The 19,152-nt window shown below is 43.1% G+C and overlaps 1 protein-coding gene across 1 annotated transcript in view; it reads right to left on the bottom strand.

The window, feature by feature from the left end:
* Positions 1 to 2,951: 2,951 nt before the first annotated feature.
* Positions 2,952 to 19,152, bottom strand: part of CUL4B (cullin 4B) — a 39,711-nt gene continuing 23,510 nt past the window's right edge. The window contains exons 13-21 of the mRNA XM_066581676.1: positions 18,855 to 18,959; positions 16,269 to 16,379; positions 13,138 to 13,223; positions 12,916 to 13,023; positions 11,894 to 12,007; positions 11,211 to 11,316; positions 10,700 to 10,872; positions 9,469 to 9,621; positions 2,952 to 8,581 (exon numbers count right to left, since the gene is read on the bottom strand). Of these exons, the coding sequence (XP_066437773.1) occupies positions 8,486 to 8,581; positions 9,469 to 9,621; positions 10,700 to 10,872; positions 11,211 to 11,316; positions 11,894 to 12,007; positions 12,916 to 13,023; positions 13,138 to 13,223; positions 16,269 to 16,379; positions 18,855 to 18,959 (1,052 nt within the window). The 3' untranslated portion in view covers positions 2,952 to 8,485. The remainder of the gene's footprint in view (positions 8,582 to 9,468; positions 9,622 to 10,699; positions 10,873 to 11,210; positions 11,317 to 11,893; positions 12,008 to 12,915; positions 13,024 to 13,137; positions 13,224 to 16,268; positions 16,380 to 18,854; positions 18,960 to 19,152) is intronic.

The raw sequence follows: 19,152 nt of genomic DNA, 5'->3' as shown, positions 1-19,152 counted from the left end.
AGTTGGGGGCCCAGGAGCTTCAAATTATGCCCTCTGTGTTAAGGGGAGTTGGAGGGCCCCAAGATAAACTTTTGCACCCTGGCTCATGAGCCTTTAGCTAAGCCCATAGTTTCAGGTATCATTTGTCCAACACTCGTCCCGTGTAAATGGGTCTTTACTCCTCCTACAAAAGGGGGTAATGAGATTGAGAATAGTGGTCATTACTTCTCCCCTGAAGTCGTGAATAAATGACTGCTCCATAATTGTGTAGTAATTGGGGAGCCTGGAGTCTCGCCGTAATCCAATTACTTCTCCTATGGAAGGGAGTAATGGGCCGGCTTGATGCTTACCTTAATGGTGCTTTCCTGTTATGCATATCCTGGCTGTACAACTATTACTCCTGCTAGTAGTGAGGGTAAAGTGTAGGCGTGGAAGCCCAAGCTAATTACGACGTACTTGAACAACTGCCCGCCTAGCCCTGTGACGGTCTACCTCAGTGTTGTTCCTCTTAAAGAGAATGCCCCTTAGGGCAGAGGTTGCCTGGTTTAGGCCAACAATCATCTAGATCAGTGTTCCCCAACTCCAGTCCTCAGGGACCGCCAACAGGTCATGTTTTCAGGATTTTCTCAGTGTTGCACAGGTGATGTAATTATTGTTAGTGCCTCAGACATTGGCACAGGTGTTCTTACTATAGGATATCTTGAAAAGATGACCTGTTGGGGGTCCCCTGAGGACTGGAGTTTAGAAACAATGATCTAGATGATGATGGTTGCAGGTGATGAGGTGACAAGGGAATGAGTATCCTGCTGTTATCGGGGAGTGGTGGTAGCTCCACAGGATGAAAGCTACTGGCCCTGGTGGGAGAGGTGAAGTACTGGACCGCCGTCTTTTAATTACTTCTGGCACAAGTAGTTAGACCAGAAGCCAGCAACCAACCCGATATGCGTAAGGTGCTAAGTGGGCGCTGAACTGAACTCACGTAGCATGCAAAGCTTCGCCCCGCGCCCATTGTGGCCTACAAACCAGGGGCTCGGTTTGAGCTTAGCCTGGCCAGGAACCAGCTCCGATGGAGGCCACGCACGGACACCAGGCCAGGTAACTGGCATATACAGAAAACTCCATGATGAGGGGAAAAATCCCTCTTACCCGTCCCCCGAGAGCCCTCGTCTGGTTACAGCTTATACAGGCCTAGAAGTCGGGGGCTCGATTTGAGCCTCAGCCAGCTGAAGGCATCGCCGCTGGTGACGACAGATGGAAAAGAAAGGCCAGGGCTGCTGGTCTACAGCAAATAGGTGCGCAGTCTCACATCCATCATGGCTTGTACAGGCCTAGAAGCAAGGGGGCTTGATTTGTGCCTAACCTGGGCAGAGGCGAGTCTGGTAGTGTACACAGAGGAGTGAAATGACCAGGACAGCTGGCCTAGAGCGATTTGCACAGTTAGACGGACAATTTTTAACCCCTCCACGTACCTTGGGAGTCCCGCCTCCGGTCACTGCAAGCAACAGCCTAAAAGCTGGGGGCTTGTTTGGAGCCTGGGCTGGTCGTAAGCAGCTCGGCTTATAGGGAGCCATGCAAGGAGACAGGAGAGTTCCACCCTCTCTGCTCATGGCCACTTCAGTGACTGTCACGGTGTTCCGCTTTGTCTTCTTGGAGGGTGGGTATCAGTTTGTTGGATACAACACTGTTTACCCTCCTCACTTTTGGACCATCAGGGAAGTTAGATTATCCTGATGCACAGCTAGAGGGGAAGAAAAAATAAACTAAAATAAGAAAATACAGGAGGCCTGGGGAAGCAGGTCTGCCTCCTATAGACACCAAGCTAAAACTTGTTTAGTTCAGTGCCTGTAGGAGGGGTATAGCTGTAAGGAGGGACTAACTTTTTGCTTAGTGTTGCCTACTAGGGGCAGCACCTATACCCAAGGTCTTCTGATCCCCCAAAGATATGGACAAGAAATGCATATTTTTGTAAACTGGCTTTTTTAAAATTATTAAATCAATTTTATTGAACTTTGACACAATTTTTTTAGTCCCTCAAGGATACTTGAAGTTGCAATAGCTCGATTGCTAGGATAATACACTGTATTACTTATGTAGTGCATTCTACTAAGCCTATGACAGCAGCCTATTAGACTTTACCAGAGGCGGAGTCTAATAGGCAGGCTTCCAGCTGCCATGGGAACCTATTGTTACCTTGCAATTGCACTGCAGGGTGTCGATGGGTGACCGGAGGAGCCCCATGTCTCTGTTATCTGCTTAAATGCTGTAGTTGCTATTGGTTGTGGCATGTAAGGGAATAAACTGCCAGGATCTGAGGTTTCTCCTCTCCTGGCAGTTAGAACAGGATCCTTGCTGTCAGTAGCCATCTAACCCATTGCCTTAAAAAAGATGTATGTACAGGTTAAAAGCCCATCAGTGAGGTCAGTAAAGAGGCATATTGGTCATCACTAAGGGGTTGAAGAAGTTTGATTACACTATTGGGGGCATTGAAGTATCCAGTCGCAGTCAGTCTGTACAGAACAAGAGTAAAGAAAAAGAGGAGTTTAAGGGTCGTGAATAGAGATGAGTAATTACTCGATCGAGCACCGCAATTTTCGAGTACTTCCATACTCAGGTGAAAAGATTCGGGGGGCGCCGGTGGGCGGCGTGGCGGAGCGGGGGTAGCAGCGGGGAACAGGGGGGAGCCCTCTCCCCCCCCACCACCACCACCACCACTCACCCACGGCGCCCCCCAAATCTTTCTGCCCGAGTGCGGAAGTACTCGAAAATCGCGGCGCTCGGGCGAAAAGGCCGAGTAGGTTCGCTCATCTCTAGTCGTGAATCATTTGGCCATAATACTGGAATTATATAGAGAAGACAATGCATTGTTCTATATCTAGATGGATAAAATCACGTAATTAATCCATAAAATGTGTGACTAGTGGTGGTAAGAACAAAAGGTTCATGATTAACAAAATCGAGAAAAACAAAAAAACTTTAGCAACACAAAACTGCTTAATATTTATTAAATGACACAAAATACCTAGATACAGACTCACTCTTCTTTGAAGGGACACATATTTACATTATTTTTCAACTTAGAAAGACCTTGTACCCTTGTCATACTTGTTTTATGAAACATTATAAAGGTTTCGACTACTGCCTTAAAAGGATGCGATGAGGTCACATGCCTTTTAAATCACATTGAGTTTTAATACAGTGAACAGACACAATCTCCAAAATCTACAATTGAGTGAATATGCTCCCCAATTAATAAAAAAAAGGAGGCAAGTTCACGCATACAGAAAACCATCAAATGAAAGGTATATTACATTTCTGAATGCTGCTGTACTCTTCAGCAGGTGAGGTTTGCACATTTTTACTTGAAGCCTTCTAATAGTCCATGAGAGAAGAGTTGGTGAAATCTTACTGAGGTTCACTTGTCGCACGTCTGGCCTTCATTTTGCAGCTATGATAGGCTTAAACTGTCCTTCCAGGACTACACCCCCGCCCGATCTGACATATGGAGAAGCAATTGTATCCTGGGTGGTACAATGGCCAAGATAACCATGCATACCCAATGAGCATTGAGCAAGTGTCCAATATGAATAGGACCTCTGCACAATACTTGCTGGGGGTTGTATGGTTGGATCTGTACTCGCCCCGCTTTCAGTTGCTTCTCTCCAGCGGGACAATATACCTGGAGGGACCATTTAAAGCTGTGATTGCCTCTAACGCATGAGAAAGTCATGTCTTTTATATACAGGTCACAATTAAAAGAAGGTAAAACCTAATCTTCAGCATGCCTTGAGGAGACAGTACAAGAGCTCTGGAAAACAATATGCATTGTAAAACAAACTTTTTTTTTTTTTTCAGTTGTGACTTTGATAAGTCGCGACATTTTTTTGGCACCTTTGTGTAATCTATATAAAAATTATTTTAGACACCTGAATAATAACAATGCATGGTTGTTATAAGGGAATCTATCAGCTGGAACATGCTGTCCAAGCCATAGGCGACATATAGAGCCGGAGGAGCTGAGTAGAACGATCTATAGTTTTATGGGGAAAGTTAAGAATAACTTGTATATTATACACTTAAATCTCTGCCCATTCTGAGCTGAACAGTCCAATGGGCGGAGCTATCAGACACTGAGCTGCCCCTGTATGTACAGTCATACATAGAGAGCTGTCAATCACTGATGGCTCCGCCCATCGGACTGCAGCTCAGACTGAGCAGAGATATAAATGTATATAATACAAGTTATTCTTAACTTTCCCCATAAAACAATGTATCGGTCTGCTCAGCTCCTCCGGCTCTATAACACGCAGTCTGTAGTTTGGACAGTGTATTTGAGCTGGCAGGTTTCCTTTAAATGGAAAATAATGCCGTTATCAGTAAAGAGTTAAAAAGAAACTCCCTGGAAAGTAAAAAATTAACAGCACATGTTAGAGAAAAGCAGATAAATTAATGCGAGCTTGGCAATTATTACCAGCAACTGCGTTTGCTACATTCCAGTATGAACCAATATACTAGATGGAGGGAGAACCAGCAGGTGGCGGGGGTTATATTCATCACTAGCACAAAGAAACAATTCAACGATTGTAAGGGTGTGTGAACGGTGGGCTTCGGTGGACAAGAATCAGCTCAAACATCGTACAGACAAGACTTCCCGCTAGTGATTTGCAGGTGATGGCACACCGAGGTCCTCAAGCTTTGGCCATTTTCAGAGGACCATATTTTGGGTGCCAGTATTACGGATGAGTGTCCTTGCCCAACCAGGATTCTACCGACTCGAAATCACACCATCATAAGTATGATGCTTTAAATTCAGATCAGTAAACCCACGGTCGGGTCAGGACCCTCGCCCGCCATGCAGGTGCAAAAATGTGCCTGTAACATACTCGTCTGAAAGGGGCCTTAGGGAAATGCATGCTTTGGTTTTCTAGTTTTGCAGTGCTTAAAAGGGAAGGTCCACATTCACAACCCCTTTATTACTGTTCGATGCAGCTTACATGAAAAAGTTAATCAACTTTACAAATAGTCTTAAACATCTTCTTCTGCCTACAGCTCCTATGCAGATCCATGCGTCACCATGGTAACAGAGTAAAAACAATCCCTAGGCAATCTGAGTCAGATATCCCTTCTATCTATCCGCAAATATTTGCTAATGCACAATAGAAGTAACGGACAGATGGTAATAGGATTGTAGAATCAGACGGCACAAGGTTTGCTTACAGCCGCAGATCTGCATAGGCGCGGTAGACCTAAAAGAGCAGATTAGTAATGAAGCACGGGAACAATAAAATATAGCTGTGGAGTTGACCATAACATCTAAAAAGGGCAACTAGATATTAAAAAAAAGCCATCTGCTAATCGCATTCACACATGGGCATGTAAAGGGCTTCTGGGGTTCCCTGAAGTGGATATATTTACCATGAGGCCGGTTTCACACGGCCGAAACTTTTGTGCGAGATGCACAAATATGAACACAATTTTTTTGAATGGGGTCCTACACATTAGTGATTGTGGCATGACCCATCTTTGGGCATGCTCTCACATCGCCCATTGTTTTCAATGGGGCGGGCAGAGCATCACCCCAGGAGTGTGATATGAGGTTTCCCATTGAAAACAATGGGACACACTCGGCGATCTTCCACCGCCAAAGGGAATGGCGCATTACATTCAACTGCACAGCAAACGTACTGCACAATATTCTGTAGGACATAGACTTCAGATTTAGTGCCCCCTGAAGCTGAAACATGCCAATATTTGAAGGACAACTATCAGACGGACCTAAAGGCCGAACAATTATAGTTCAAAAGAGCAAAAGTGAGCGATAGTCGTCCACGCTTACCGCGGACCAGCGACTGGATGACGAACAATAATTGTTCACTCCATGCAGGCATATAAGCCATCATTGGCTCGTTCACCAATTGCTCGGTTTAAACGGCGCTCGTTCGGCTGCTGTACGAGTGAATGGGAAGATTTCTCGCTTGAACGGACCAGCGATGTATCCGCCTGCATGAGCGAACAATGACGTGACTCGTCTAAAAAGGACCCTTCGCTACGTTACAATTCGCCATGGATGGGTTGCAGGCATCACTGCAGATGTTCTATGTGTCGATTAGTACGGGGAGCTCAGGCAATCAAGACTGATCCCTCATCGAGAACGCCAAAGATACAGCTCAGAGGATAAAACATCAACAATTAATCAGACCTGGCCACAGAAAGCAAGCTGATAGTTTGAGGTGATTAAATAGGCACTTACGTCATTTTTACACATTAACAAGCAATGTGACAATTACAGGTTATTTCATTTTTTTAATGGGTGTTTTATATTAAAAAAAAAATAAATTTAAAGTCACTCCATGAAAACTGGTTCCTGCATTGTGCCTTTGTATGCCTCCCTCCCTATGGGCAGTGATAGCACAGCAGAGGATTTACTTAAAGGGGTTTCCTGGGTGTTAGAACAACTTTTTTTTTTTTACAAAAAACAGACCCAACCCTGTATAAAATAATTTTTAAGAAGGTGTACTTACCCATCCTTTCCCGTCAATCCAGCATTGCAGCCCCACAGTCTTTCTGGTCTGTGTTGTAGACTGGTTACCACTTGACCATTGGAGCCAATCGGAAGCCACGGTGGTCAGGAGCCATTCTCGTGGCATATATGCTCAGTTGCTGCAAGTGGATATGCCAGGAAAACAGCACCCAACTGCTTTGGCTTCTGATTGGTTGCAGCAGTCAGTTGATAGCCGTTACACAACAAATACCAAGAGGACGGCAGAGCTGGATCGACGGTGGAGAGGATGGGTAAATATCACTACTATTTTAACAAAGTTAGAGTCATTTAAAAAAATTAAAAAAAGCGCGATCAGACGACCAGTCAGACGAGAACGTAGTGAGGGGGTGGCGACTCAGAGCCGTGCACCTCCGTTATTTATCCTGGCCACATATGCCGCTGCTAGAGAAATATTCTGTATTTAAGGGCATAGTACTACCAAAATAAGTAAAATATATACCCCCTTCTGACAGAAGTGTCCCTTTAAGAAAGCAAATGTAAATGACTGCATTTAATTTAACTATAAAAGGATTTAAAATGTTAAATGTGCTGCAGAAGCACAAAAACTACAAGGAAATTGATTTTCTAACCCAATTTTGCCAAATAGAAAAAACCTACCCTGTATTAAAGGACTTTTCTGGGTCTTAGGTTCACAATATCAGATCCTTGGGGTCCGGCTCTCTGCACCCCTGAGCTGCTTGAAAAGGATACAACCTCTTCACGGTATACGAAAGGGATGTATATTTAGTAGCCTGGAACTACAACTGAATCAAAGCTGCATAAAGGCTATGTGACCAGTGACAAACGTCACAAGCCAATGAAGGGGCTGCGCTGCTTTTTGGCCTCCTTTAAACAGCAGGACTTCCAAGAGCCAGACCCGCACCTATCTGATGTTCATGACCTGTGCCAAGGATAGGTCATCAAGCCCCAGAAAACCCCATTAAGGAGAGAACAAACCAAAAAAAAAAAAAAAAACACTATTTTTATTTTTCCTACAGATAACACACTTGTAGCAGTAAATACAATTGAAGTCTCCGATTAAAAAAAAAAAAAAGAAAAAAAAGGCACAAAATCCATAAAACCCTTCAATGACTTTACATTGCATACAATACACTCGCTCAATACTGAATCAGTCAACAGGCCTATAAAAAAGCCAAATGAATGGCAATACGGCAATATTGTAGAAAGCCACATAGAAAAGTTGGGGTGATCACTAGCCACACTTTCACAGACTTACTGTCTCCATGAAATCCTGCCCAAAGCAGGACGTCAGAGTGTGATTTGGTAAGTTTCGGCCAAATTTTGGGGGCTAAAGCTGTACTTGTCCCTCAAAACAACAACAAAAAAAAAAGCAAACTTACACCGTACAATCAACTAGATATCAAAGTGTTCAGCTGAATGGGGAAAAAGTACGCCGATTCTTCCTATACATTTTAGCCTGGTACACACCTGTGAAGGAGAGTTTATGAGCTGGCACATATGATAGGATGACATTATAGGAACATGGTTAGGCTCTTGTTTTGGAAGTGTCCAGATATCCACATCAAAAACTTTAATGTAGGACTTCAGTCACTGGGGCTTCAGCAAGCCTTCCTTTGCATACGCATCCTGTTGCCGGCTTGGTTTACATGCAGATTCAAAAGATTGGATGATACCATGTTGGTTTCTTATCTAGCTTTATGAGAAAGCTGGGAAATGATGTCATATGGCCACGAGATCTTCAGCGTGTCCCGGACATACCGGGACACATCATTCTAAACATGCAAAAAGAGTTCAACAGCATTCTTGTTAAATGTAAATCTTTAAAAGAAGGTTTATCAAACTGCCGAAAAAAAATTCTGCTCACTTTTTCTTCTTTATGCAGGATTCAGTTATCAATGGTGTAACAAGTTAATTTAATGGGATCAAGCTATTTTTTTTATTATCCGCTAGGTGCCCATCAAGACAAAAGGCTGCCATATACTCTTATTATGCCACATAATTGTACTGGTTGGGATTCTCTTTGTCTCTTTCCATGTAGTCCCTGTCTATTAAGGATTCTATTCTTTTCTTGAGATCTGCAGGCTGAAGAGAAGAAAAAAAAAAGTTACGTCATGATCAAAAGTTTCTGAAAAGTTTGTATGGATTAAGGCAATGCATAGATTTCTCCCATATGTATAGATCTTAAAATGAATGTTCCCATCTTATAATATTGTGGCGCATTGATAGGATATGTCGTCACAGCTCTATTAAATAGATGAAGCTGTGTTTGCAATTTCCATCTCAGTGGTCACTGTGCAGGGAAAATGCAAGAAGGAGCTGCAGCGCACGTAACTAGCTGAGGATTGCAGGGGTGCCAAGTCAGACCCCCAATATTGAGGAAGTGATGACATGTCCTAGCAATACACCATTCACTTCCTAAAGTGGGAAACCCCTTAAAACTCTGCTGATACACAATTTGTAAACTAGCTCAACCACCACCACCAAAGCCTACTAGGCTACATGCACATGGAAGCGGAAATGCTGCCGCTACACGTCCAAATATATATCATTGGTGCAGATTTTGACTGTTGTATAGCTGTGGATCCGCAGCTTATTTGAACCTGCAACACCCCTTACGGAGCCCTCACTTGGCTAGCACCACTAATCGCCGCGCTGCTGGTCAGGTGATGCAGAAGTGGGCGCATCACCTGACCGCTGGACTCAGCAGCAGTTGCTGAGTGAGGGATGTGAGCTGCACTGAAGGCTCAGTATGACATGAAAGTAGCCGCGTTGCAGATTCAAGTCAGCTGCGGATCTGCAGACGAATACCCCTCAAAATCCGTGGTGTGGGTTTTGACGTGGAAATGCGATTTTTGCTATAGAAGATCCGCAGCATCTCTGCTACGTGTGAACGATCCCTTACACTTGAATTTGTAATGGTTCCTAAAAGTCCTAGACAAAGTTGAGACATAGACAGTATTAAAACTTACCTTCACTGGGAATTTAAGTTGGTTATAAACTTCTGACACCAAAAGATTGTGGCTAAGGGTTTTCCTCATTTTCATAATTCGAACGATGGCGGCATCAATTTGGTACTGCCGATCCTGAAAGACTCGCTCTGTAGTGCTGGCTTGTTCCTCCACCTTTTAAACATCAAATATAAAAGTCCCAATTAGACAAAGACACCAAATACTAGAAAATATAACAGTTCGCAACAGAAATCATTGCCTTAGGGTACCGGAGATCTCTTCCAGACGCCCACTTCCATTCAGATTACGCAAGCAGTCGTTCATAGATGTTTAAATGGGCCAACAGTCTCTTGGTTTTTAGATGAGCTAAATGACTCCACAAGTGAGCGATTATAGCTTACTTGCCCTGTTGGGTTCCCTGTTTACACAAGACATCAGTCACCAATAATCGCCCTTTTGAGCCATTACTTGGGTGAACATCAGCCCATGTAAAAAGCACGATTACTTTTCAGAAGATGTAATCGAGGAGCCGGTCCTGCTGCCTACAGACCAGAGCAGGCAGATCGATTAGTGTAAATGCACTAGAAATTAAATCAGGATCAGAACTTTATACATATTAACGCTTGTGAATATTGATTGCTACAGTTCGTAATCTGCAATCAAACTGGCTTCCTAAAGATAGGTCGTGGAGCAATTCTACATTGGGCATTTTTCATGTTGGAGAAGTAAGATCATATGTCCCAAATTGTGCAGAACGGGGTGCTTTAACATTACAAACTGGGTGCTTTAACATTACACGCCTGCTTCTGTCTGGGCACAGATTTCTACAGTATTAATTTAGCCTTCAGCAAGATTTTTTTTTTTCAAACTGGACTGAAAGGAGCATCAGGTAAAGAGACTCATTGTGGCAAAAAAAAATCTAAGCATGTCACAGTCAAAACAGCTGCTTCTTTATTTTTTAAGGGATTTTTAAGTTTTATAAAGCCGATCTGCCACTATTATAGGGACGGCGCATTATAAATATAAACAGTTTGGCCAAAGCAGCCAGAACATTGTGCCTGCTATTAATCAACAGGTAGGAGGGGAGCACTTCCTATAAGTACAACAGGCTCCTAAGGAGGAGTCCGCACTATTTCTTTAGAAGGGTTTCCTTTTTTTTCCCTAAGCAGAGATGGAATCCATGTATTGTAAGTTATGACAGATAGGAAAATGGGTCTCTCCAGAGTGGAAAAATGGAAAACCAGCAAAGTACCGTTTCTTTCATTTGAATCTGATTAATCCTTATCCTAAACAGCTGATGCTTGAAGTCATCATTGAAGGTGAACTTGTCTCCATCGTCTACATCTTTACTCTTGGGATTCTTGGTGAGAACTCTGGCTCGGCCACAGGCCAAAGATTGGAGGGTTCTCCTTAATTCACTATCCTCTGACAGACAAAAAACAACACATGACATATTAAATAACTCGGTTTCTTTAAACCGACAAGGTTAGGGTGGTTTCACTTCTGCGCTTGGGGTTTAGCTTTCCTGTTCCGTGCGGGGAGCAGGAAAGATGAATCCCCACGGCCAAACAGCTCCGTCTGGTCAGAACCAAATAGTGCTGGGCGGACCCCACTGATTATAATGGGGTCTGTCAGCTTTCCTCCAGGCGGAATAAAAAGCGCTGGCAGAAAGCAGAGGTTCTTTCTTCCAACAAAGATGTGAAACCACCTTTATTGTATCACTAATATACAATGTTAAGAATTAGCATGAATTCTCCACTCACCAATACCAGTAGCTTGCCTTATGTCTTCAAAACTAAATTCCTCACCCTCATTAAACATGAGCAGAACGAGAGTTTGGAAGAGTGAAACTTGTAACTCTTTTCTACCCTAAAGAAAAAATGAAAAGAAAGAAAAAAAAGTTGGTACACTTCGTAAAAAATATTCGATAGATATCTCTATCTGCTAGGTCAAGCCCCCTCCGCCCTGAGCCGCACCTCCCTATGGACCCCACATCACAGCAACAACCAATCTCAGAGAGCACATGGAAAGCTGATATTTTGAGAACAAGTAGTTAAATGCCTTGGGCTTATGCAATTTGGTACAAAACAAAGAATCTTTGCATGTGCGGTCCCTGCTATTTGTACACAGCTTCATGCAACATTACGTTGTAGCACAACTATGAAGATCGTGCCGACACGACAACCTCTATTTAATCAGCAGGAAACCCCATGAAAGATTAGATAAGAAATCTCTCTAAATATTTTATTATATTTATTTTCATTATTATTAGCTAATCTTTCAGGGGGTTTCCTGGGGAAAAAAAAAAAAAAAAAGAGGTTGTTGTATCAGCCTGATCTTGATGGAAAGAAAACTGCAGCCAACAAAGTTTAAATTATCGCTACAAAAGAAGAATTAAAACAAAAACAAAAAAAAGTCAATCACGGAACAAAATATGGAAATGTACCTCATTGAATTCCGCTTTTAAGACGCACTGTCCTAATGTGGACTGCCACTGTAGCTTTCTACCACTGTGCTTCCCAAGGTAAAAAGTCTTGAATATTTCCTGTAGTTTCACCATCTAAAGTTTAAAAATAAATAAATAAATTATTTTACATTCCATGCAGCTCTTCGGTCAGCACCCTCACATTACAGAAGCTCTAGCAGTTCCCCAGATGGAGCGGAGTCCAGGATCAGCTATTCCCCCCTTAGGCCTAATTCCCACGGCCGGATTTCCGCAGGACGATTATCGCTCAATTTAGTTTGTTTAAATGAATTTTGAATGCTAATCATCCCGTATAAAGGCCCATTTACAAGGAGCAATGATCGCTCAAAAATCACTCAAACCACAGTATGAGTGACAGCTTTGAGCGATCATTTTGCATAAACTATTAAGCAGCTACTCAGCAGTAATTAGGTGTGCAAATGAAGCCTTTAGCTGAATGCAGTTAATAGCCTGAGGGCTCTTATCTCCATTCAGCTCCTTTGTTCTCTGATGGGTAACAATGCTATCAGCACTCCCTGTGGAGAGCTCAGTGTGTGGTCCCGAGTTCACGACGATTTTTAGTCTGGCTTGAATTTAACGATCAGCTAGCAGTGCACGGAAAGTGCACGATTGGCGTGCATTTAGACGCCACGATTATCGCTCAAACAATTGCTTTTTAGCGATTTTTGAGTGATCAACACTCCGTGTAAATGGGCCTTAAATGGCTCTTAGGCTCTAGACGCTTGTTTTTACTTTCATTTTTGCGCGTCCTGCTGTACAGTATTTTGGGCTCACTGTAGATGACAGGCATATCTATTAATTATCACTTCAGTCCGACATGTTCAGAGTCCTACTAAGTAGGTGGGCCAAGGCTGAGCCCTACTACTTGTAATACACAATATGCACACTACACAGATAGAAAAAAGGACCTAAAATAATATTTTTCCTACTTAGAACCATGTAATAAGTAAAGCACTTCACATACAGAGATGATGCACACTTACCTCAGCAGGTAGGTGAACTTCCATAGGCACGTAGGTTGGCCAGTAACCCATTGTTAGAATATTCACAGTTAACTCAATGTTACCTGGCACATTCTGATTCTGCATATACTGAAACAGACAAATGTTCAGAACGTGAAGAAAAGCGTAGGCCAAGGAGAAAAGAAGAAGAAAAATGGGGCAAAACAAATGGAATATTTTTGTGTGTTCAGAGATCTTCTGTACCTGTTTAAAGTGAACCATTATGTCTTTAGACAACTCCATGTCTTTAAACATTCCCTCAAGTTTGCTAGTAAAGGCAGCGCCACATTCTGGGAAGACAAAAACACGGAAAACACGACTATTAGGAAAGCAATCAAGAAGAAAAAAAGATCATAACTTTGAACATAATTGCTATTTGCACTTGCTTTGTTTAACAGCAATAGTTTCACAGAGCGAGGACCCTTATTGGACAATCAAGTAGAGGATGATTTAACCCCTTAATGACGCAGTTTTTTCTCATTTTCATCTCCACATTTAAAAAAACAATAACGTATTTACTAGGGATGAGCGAGCGTACTCGGATAAGCACTACTCGCTCGAGTAATTGGCTTTATCCGAGTATCGCTGTGCTCGGGGCTAAAGATTCAGGTGCCGGCACGGAGCGGGGAGCTGCAGGGGAGAGCGGGGAGGAACGGAGGGGAGATCTTTCTCTCCTTCTCTCCCGCCCGCTCTCCCCTGCTCCCCACCTGTCAGCCGCCGCGGCACCCGAATCTTTAGACCCGAGCACAGCGATACTCGGATAAAGCCAATTACTCGAGCGAGTAGTGCTTATCCGAATACGCTCGCTCATCTCTAGTATTTACCCATTAATGTAGCTGTATGACGGCTTGTTTTTTTGCAGGACGACTATTTTTCAACAGTATTTTTTAAATGTACCATGGAATGTACTGAAAAACTTTTGAAAAAGCAATTCTGCCGTCTTTGGGAGCGGTCTTGTTTTTACAATGTATACATCGCGGTAGACATGACAAAACCTCATTCCATGGTTCGGTACGATTGCTACGATATTAAAATTTAAATAGTTTTTTTTTTTTTGGCTGTACTGTTTTTAAAAAACAAAATCTCTGGGGGGGGGGGGGGGGGCGAAATTCTGCCTCCTCTTCTGACAGCAATAACTTTTATTCTTCCGTCAATAAACAGTTGCATGAGGGCTCGTTATTTTACGGGACATCCTTCAGTTGCCATTGGTACCATTTTGGAGCTCATAACTTTTTGATTGCTTTTTATTAGATTGTTTTCTTGGAGACGGGTTGACCAAAAAAAAAAAAAAAAGCGTAAACCTGGCATTGTGTTTTTTTTCCCTTTCTGACAACGTTCACTGTGCGGAACAAATAAGGAGATACTTTGATACATCAAACCTTTGCGGACGCAGTGATACCAAATGTGGTTTTTTTGACATTTTTTTAATATTATAAATATGAGAAAATGGGTGGGGTTTAAACTGATTACCTGTTTTTTTTTTTTCTTTAGAAAGTTTTGAATAGTCATTCGGGACTTGAGCTTGTGGTCATTTGATCGCTCATACAGTATAATGCAATACCATAGTACTGCATTATACTGCGTTCTGGTAGGCAGTCTACCAAAAACAACTGTCGCTCACTGTGCACTGGCTCCCGATCCATACAAACACCGCACGCCCTGAGGTGTGAAGGGTTTAAAGTATTACTTCAGTAAATAAACTGATCGGAGATGGTTAAAGGGGTTTTCCAGGGAGAACACTATTGATGACCTATCCTCTGGATAGGTCATCAATAGTTGTTCCAGCAGGGTCCGTCACTTGGGAGCTCGACCAATCCGTTGATTGTGCGCCTGCTGAAAACGCTGCAATTACACAGTCTCTGCTTTGATAATCTGTGTAGCAGCCAGCGCTTGTAACTACAATCGCAAGTGTCATTGAAATCAACGGGAACCACGTCTGCGGTTACAAGCTCGAGCCACCACAGAGGTCAGAGCAGAGACTACTACTTCCATTCTGACCTATGTAATTGTGGTGCTGTCAGTGGCGGACAGTCAGCTGATCAGTAGGGGTCCAGAGCGATGGACCCCAGCCGATCAACTATAGATGACCTATCCTGGGGACAGGTCATCAATGGTATATTCCCTGGGAATAACCCCTTAACTCTAAAAGGCCCCATACATGTCATTTTGTTGTCCAAACCCACCAATAACAGTAGGAGCGCAGGATTTCTTTGGGGGGGAGTTACATTTTTTTGGGTAACAGTAATTATTACATTTTGAAATTTTAGTAAAGAGGTATATCCCAAGTACAACATAATGTGATTGCAACACAATCAATGTACCAAATGAGTTAAAGGATTATTCCATAAATGTTGTTCTGAATAATAAAATTCTCAGGTTATACATGGAGGTCTTCATCCAAGAATCTGCTAATTCAGTAATTGCTTGGCAAGGGCCAATCTGCTTAACCTCTTAGTGACCAAGCCTGTTTGCACTTTAATGACCAGGGCAAATTTTGGAAATTTGACATGTGTCACTTTAACATAGAATAACTCTGTAAAGGTTTTGCATATCTGAGTGATTCTGACGTTGTTTTTTCGCCGCATGTTGTACTTCATTTAGGTGGTAAAAATAGTCTGATAGAATTTGTGTTTATTTATTAAAAGCACCAAAATTGGGAACATTTTGAACAAAAAAAAAATTGTAAATTTTTTATCACATTTTCAACTGCAATATCTCAAATAAGTGCAAACACACTGTACACATTTTTGATGTGCAGCTCCATTCATTTCAATGATGCTGATGTAAAAAGCCAAGCGCTTTGTACTCAATCTTTGTCAGCACCATTGAAATGAATGGAGCTGCAGCCAGCGGTCCATCGACTACAACGTTTTATAGATAGAGGGAACAAATGTTTTCAGGATCGGTGAGGGTCCATGAAAATGGGTGAAAACTTTTAGTCTTCTGATACCCCTTTAAAAGGGAACCAGTCACCTCCTATAAGCACCATAAACCAAGTTATGGTGTTTATGGGATAGGTCCTGTGGAATCCAGGGGTGAATTTTTTTTTTACTTACCGAGGTTGCCATTTCTGAGCTGTCACCCCAGTAAGTCGGTGCTCCATCTATCAACGCAACGCTTTTCATCCAGTCCGTGTGCACATACTACCACAGGAAACATTGAAAAGTTTTAGGCTGATAGACGGAGCACAGACTTCCCGGGGTGAGAATGCAGGAAAGGGGAGCCCAGGTAATTCCAAAAGTGACAGCCTCAGACACCACGGGTTCCATCTTATAATCACCGTAACTTAGAGAAGAGAACATTGAATGAAGGCAAACAGTGTAAATTGTACTTACCATGCTTAAGCTTGGAAAGCATAGACTTCTCAGCATCCACGGAAGCACTTTTTCCCACCAAGAGCCTCTTGGCTAGGTCTTTTTTATAAAAGGCCTCAAAGACATCCTTCCCTGTAAGAGTTAGCCAAACATGTGTTACCTCTCATGCCGTATACCCCATTTACATTGTCACAAGGTTTACCAAGCATTAAGGCCCAATGTCCACGTGTGGATTTTAATTATAAAATTGGCGCGTGTCTTCCCCGCAGAATATCCGCAGATCTAGAAGCCCATAAGGATGCATTAGCATCTGCAGGGCAATTTAATGCATGTAGATATGATTTTTTTTTCCCCCAGAGTGCGGGAAGAAATCACCGCATGTTTCATTATTCTGCGGAACCTGCAGGGACGGCTTCCATTGACCTCAATGGAAGCAGTCATATCCGCGGCACAGTCACAGCTGTCATTGTGGCTGTGCCGCGGGTCCGTGGAAGAGGATATAAAATAAAAAAAAAAAAAAATTAAGCATGGCGCATGCGCACGAGACGCCAAGTGCCTCCACTAGGCAGAAGAAAGAAGATTCATCCGCGGCGGAGGAGAGCCACAGCGTCTGGACAGGTGAGTAAATATAATGTTTGGCCTCACAGATTGGGGCACGGGTGGAAATCACTGCGAGATTCTACACTTGGAAACGGTGCATGTCGTGGACATGAGGCCTAAAGCAACCACTCGGGCCTGGAGAAAAAATGGCCACACCAGCTTCTATGACTACCGGATACACACTGTGTATTAGTATGCATCATTAGTCTAAGACACTACACCTGCTTTAAATTAACTAGTGCTGCCCACATAAGCAATGCTGGCCAGTCAGATCAGCATACAGTGTCTCAGACTACTCATGCTATAGCATGTATCAGGTAGTTAGAAAAGCGGTTCCTCCATCTTGGTTTCTCCAGGCCTTTTTGGTACGCAGGAAGCATCTTTTCAACTCCCGGTTCTATTACACATAGGACTGTGGGCTCTCCCTTCTCCCCACACCCGCGATAGTTAGCACCATAAAGATGTATACTACAGCCACTACCCGGACGTACCACAGGATACAGAATGTTACTATGGAAACACACACACTAGGTGTGCGGTCACACGGTCAGGACGCTCCAGTGTCATTACATCATACGCAGCAGCCGGGACCCGGAAGTCTCACAGAGCACGCCATGCTAATACCCTCACATTGCGGTCATGACGTCACACGCAGCAGCCGGGACCCGCAAGTCTCACGGAGCACGCCATGCTAATACCCTCACATTGCGGTCATGACGCCTCGGCGTCATGATGTCACACGCAGCAGCCGGGACCCGGAAGTCCTACGGGCTACACCGTGCTGCCAGTGCAATACACTCATTTTGCCTGGACATGTCAACGGATACGGTTAGAGGGATAAGGATTGGTCCATATTCAAATGTAAGTCCCGCATTTTAGAGTTCTAATGAATGACATTTTTGTTTGTTGTTATGCTTGAGAAAGTCGCCATAGGTTGCGATGAAACGCGCCGCATATTTGTTCCATTTCCTTTTATCTTATAATAAATCCAGCGGGGAACACCTGCATTTTAAATTATGGTATGAATGGTTCCTTGGAGTGCCCAAGTTATACTTTTACATCCATCTCTTCTCCAGGCCCGGAGGGTCACCTTAAATGTAAAACTAAAACAGTTTTGTAGAAATCCATATGGGATACGTTCTATTAATGTTAAAGCTAACTACAGGCTGTTGAAGGCATTGATAAGATAAAACTTTAGGATAGTTTCAATCACTGTTTTTTGTGATGCTTTACCTGTAGATTTTCGGTTTATTGCAAGGGGGGGGGGGGGGTAAAGAAAAGGACACCCTATAGCCAGATGTAATAGGAGTGCTGGACTCCACTCCAGTAGCATCAGCATGCACAGTTAAGATGTATTATCCTCAACTTCATGCACCCAATTCTGCTGGAGTCAGGGACTAATCTCTAGGAAGTTACAACTCCCTTTCTAGATAATGTTGAGATGTCGGCTTGTCACAGGGGTGTCTTCAGACTGCTAAATCTCCTGTACATAACGTGAGACTGGTGGTGTCACGGCCCTGAAGTTGCAGACAAGCCCCCCATGAGGAAATCCTGTGCAAGCACGTTACAGTATGTAAGAGAATGGGTCTAGTGTGAAGTTAAGAGCTCGACACAGACTTACTGGCAGCTGCCAGTGTAAAAGCAGTGTGGCATGCAGTTTCCTCTAATATGGTGAATTTATGATAAAAAAAATTAAAAGGGCTCGGCACAAGCCCTTTAATATTTTTTTTTCCTCAGCAATTTGTCTGAGTGAACAGCAGTGAAAAAGTGCGACTTAGCTTTAGTGTGGGAATATGGCGCCAAGGACCCAAACAAAGCCATTCCTAGCAAACCTAGCTGAAAAGTTGGGAAGAGAAACCCAAAAATGCTTAGAAGTATCTTATTTTACCTGTCAACTAACATCTGTATCATCCTGGGTCTTTTCTAAGACCCAGCCATATGTTTCTAAAGAACGTTTATGCCACTAAATTGCTCCTTACTGCAGGACTGGAAGCGAACGTCACGTACCATAAATAAATCTAAAAATGATCATAATCTTATCCAGCATTTTCTCCAGCTCCTCGTCTGTTGCTTCTTTGTTTCCAGTTCGTAGTTTTGAATCCACATATTTAGCTGAAAAAGTTAAAAAGCAGATTTTTTCATATTAACACTAAGCGTTGTTTGACACATTATACACAAAAAGAGCACCTCAGAATGAAGTCAGAAGGGAGGGAGGGATGTCTATAATGAGGAAAAGTGGGTCATTACAGCCACCGCTGTTCCACAGTACACTGAACACTTTGTATGTATCTAGGCTATATCTTAC

The sequence above is a fragment of the Eleutherodactylus coqui genome, chromosome 10, assembly GCF_035609145.1.
Source record: "Eleutherodactylus coqui strain aEleCoq1 chromosome 10, aEleCoq1.hap1, whole genome shotgun sequence".
NCBI lineage: Eukaryota > Metazoa > Chordata > Amphibia > Anura > Eleutherodactylidae > Eleutherodactylus > Eleutherodactylus coqui.
The sequence above is the reverse complement of the archived record's forward strand: the minus strand, read 5'-3'. Positions and strand labels throughout refer to the sequence as shown.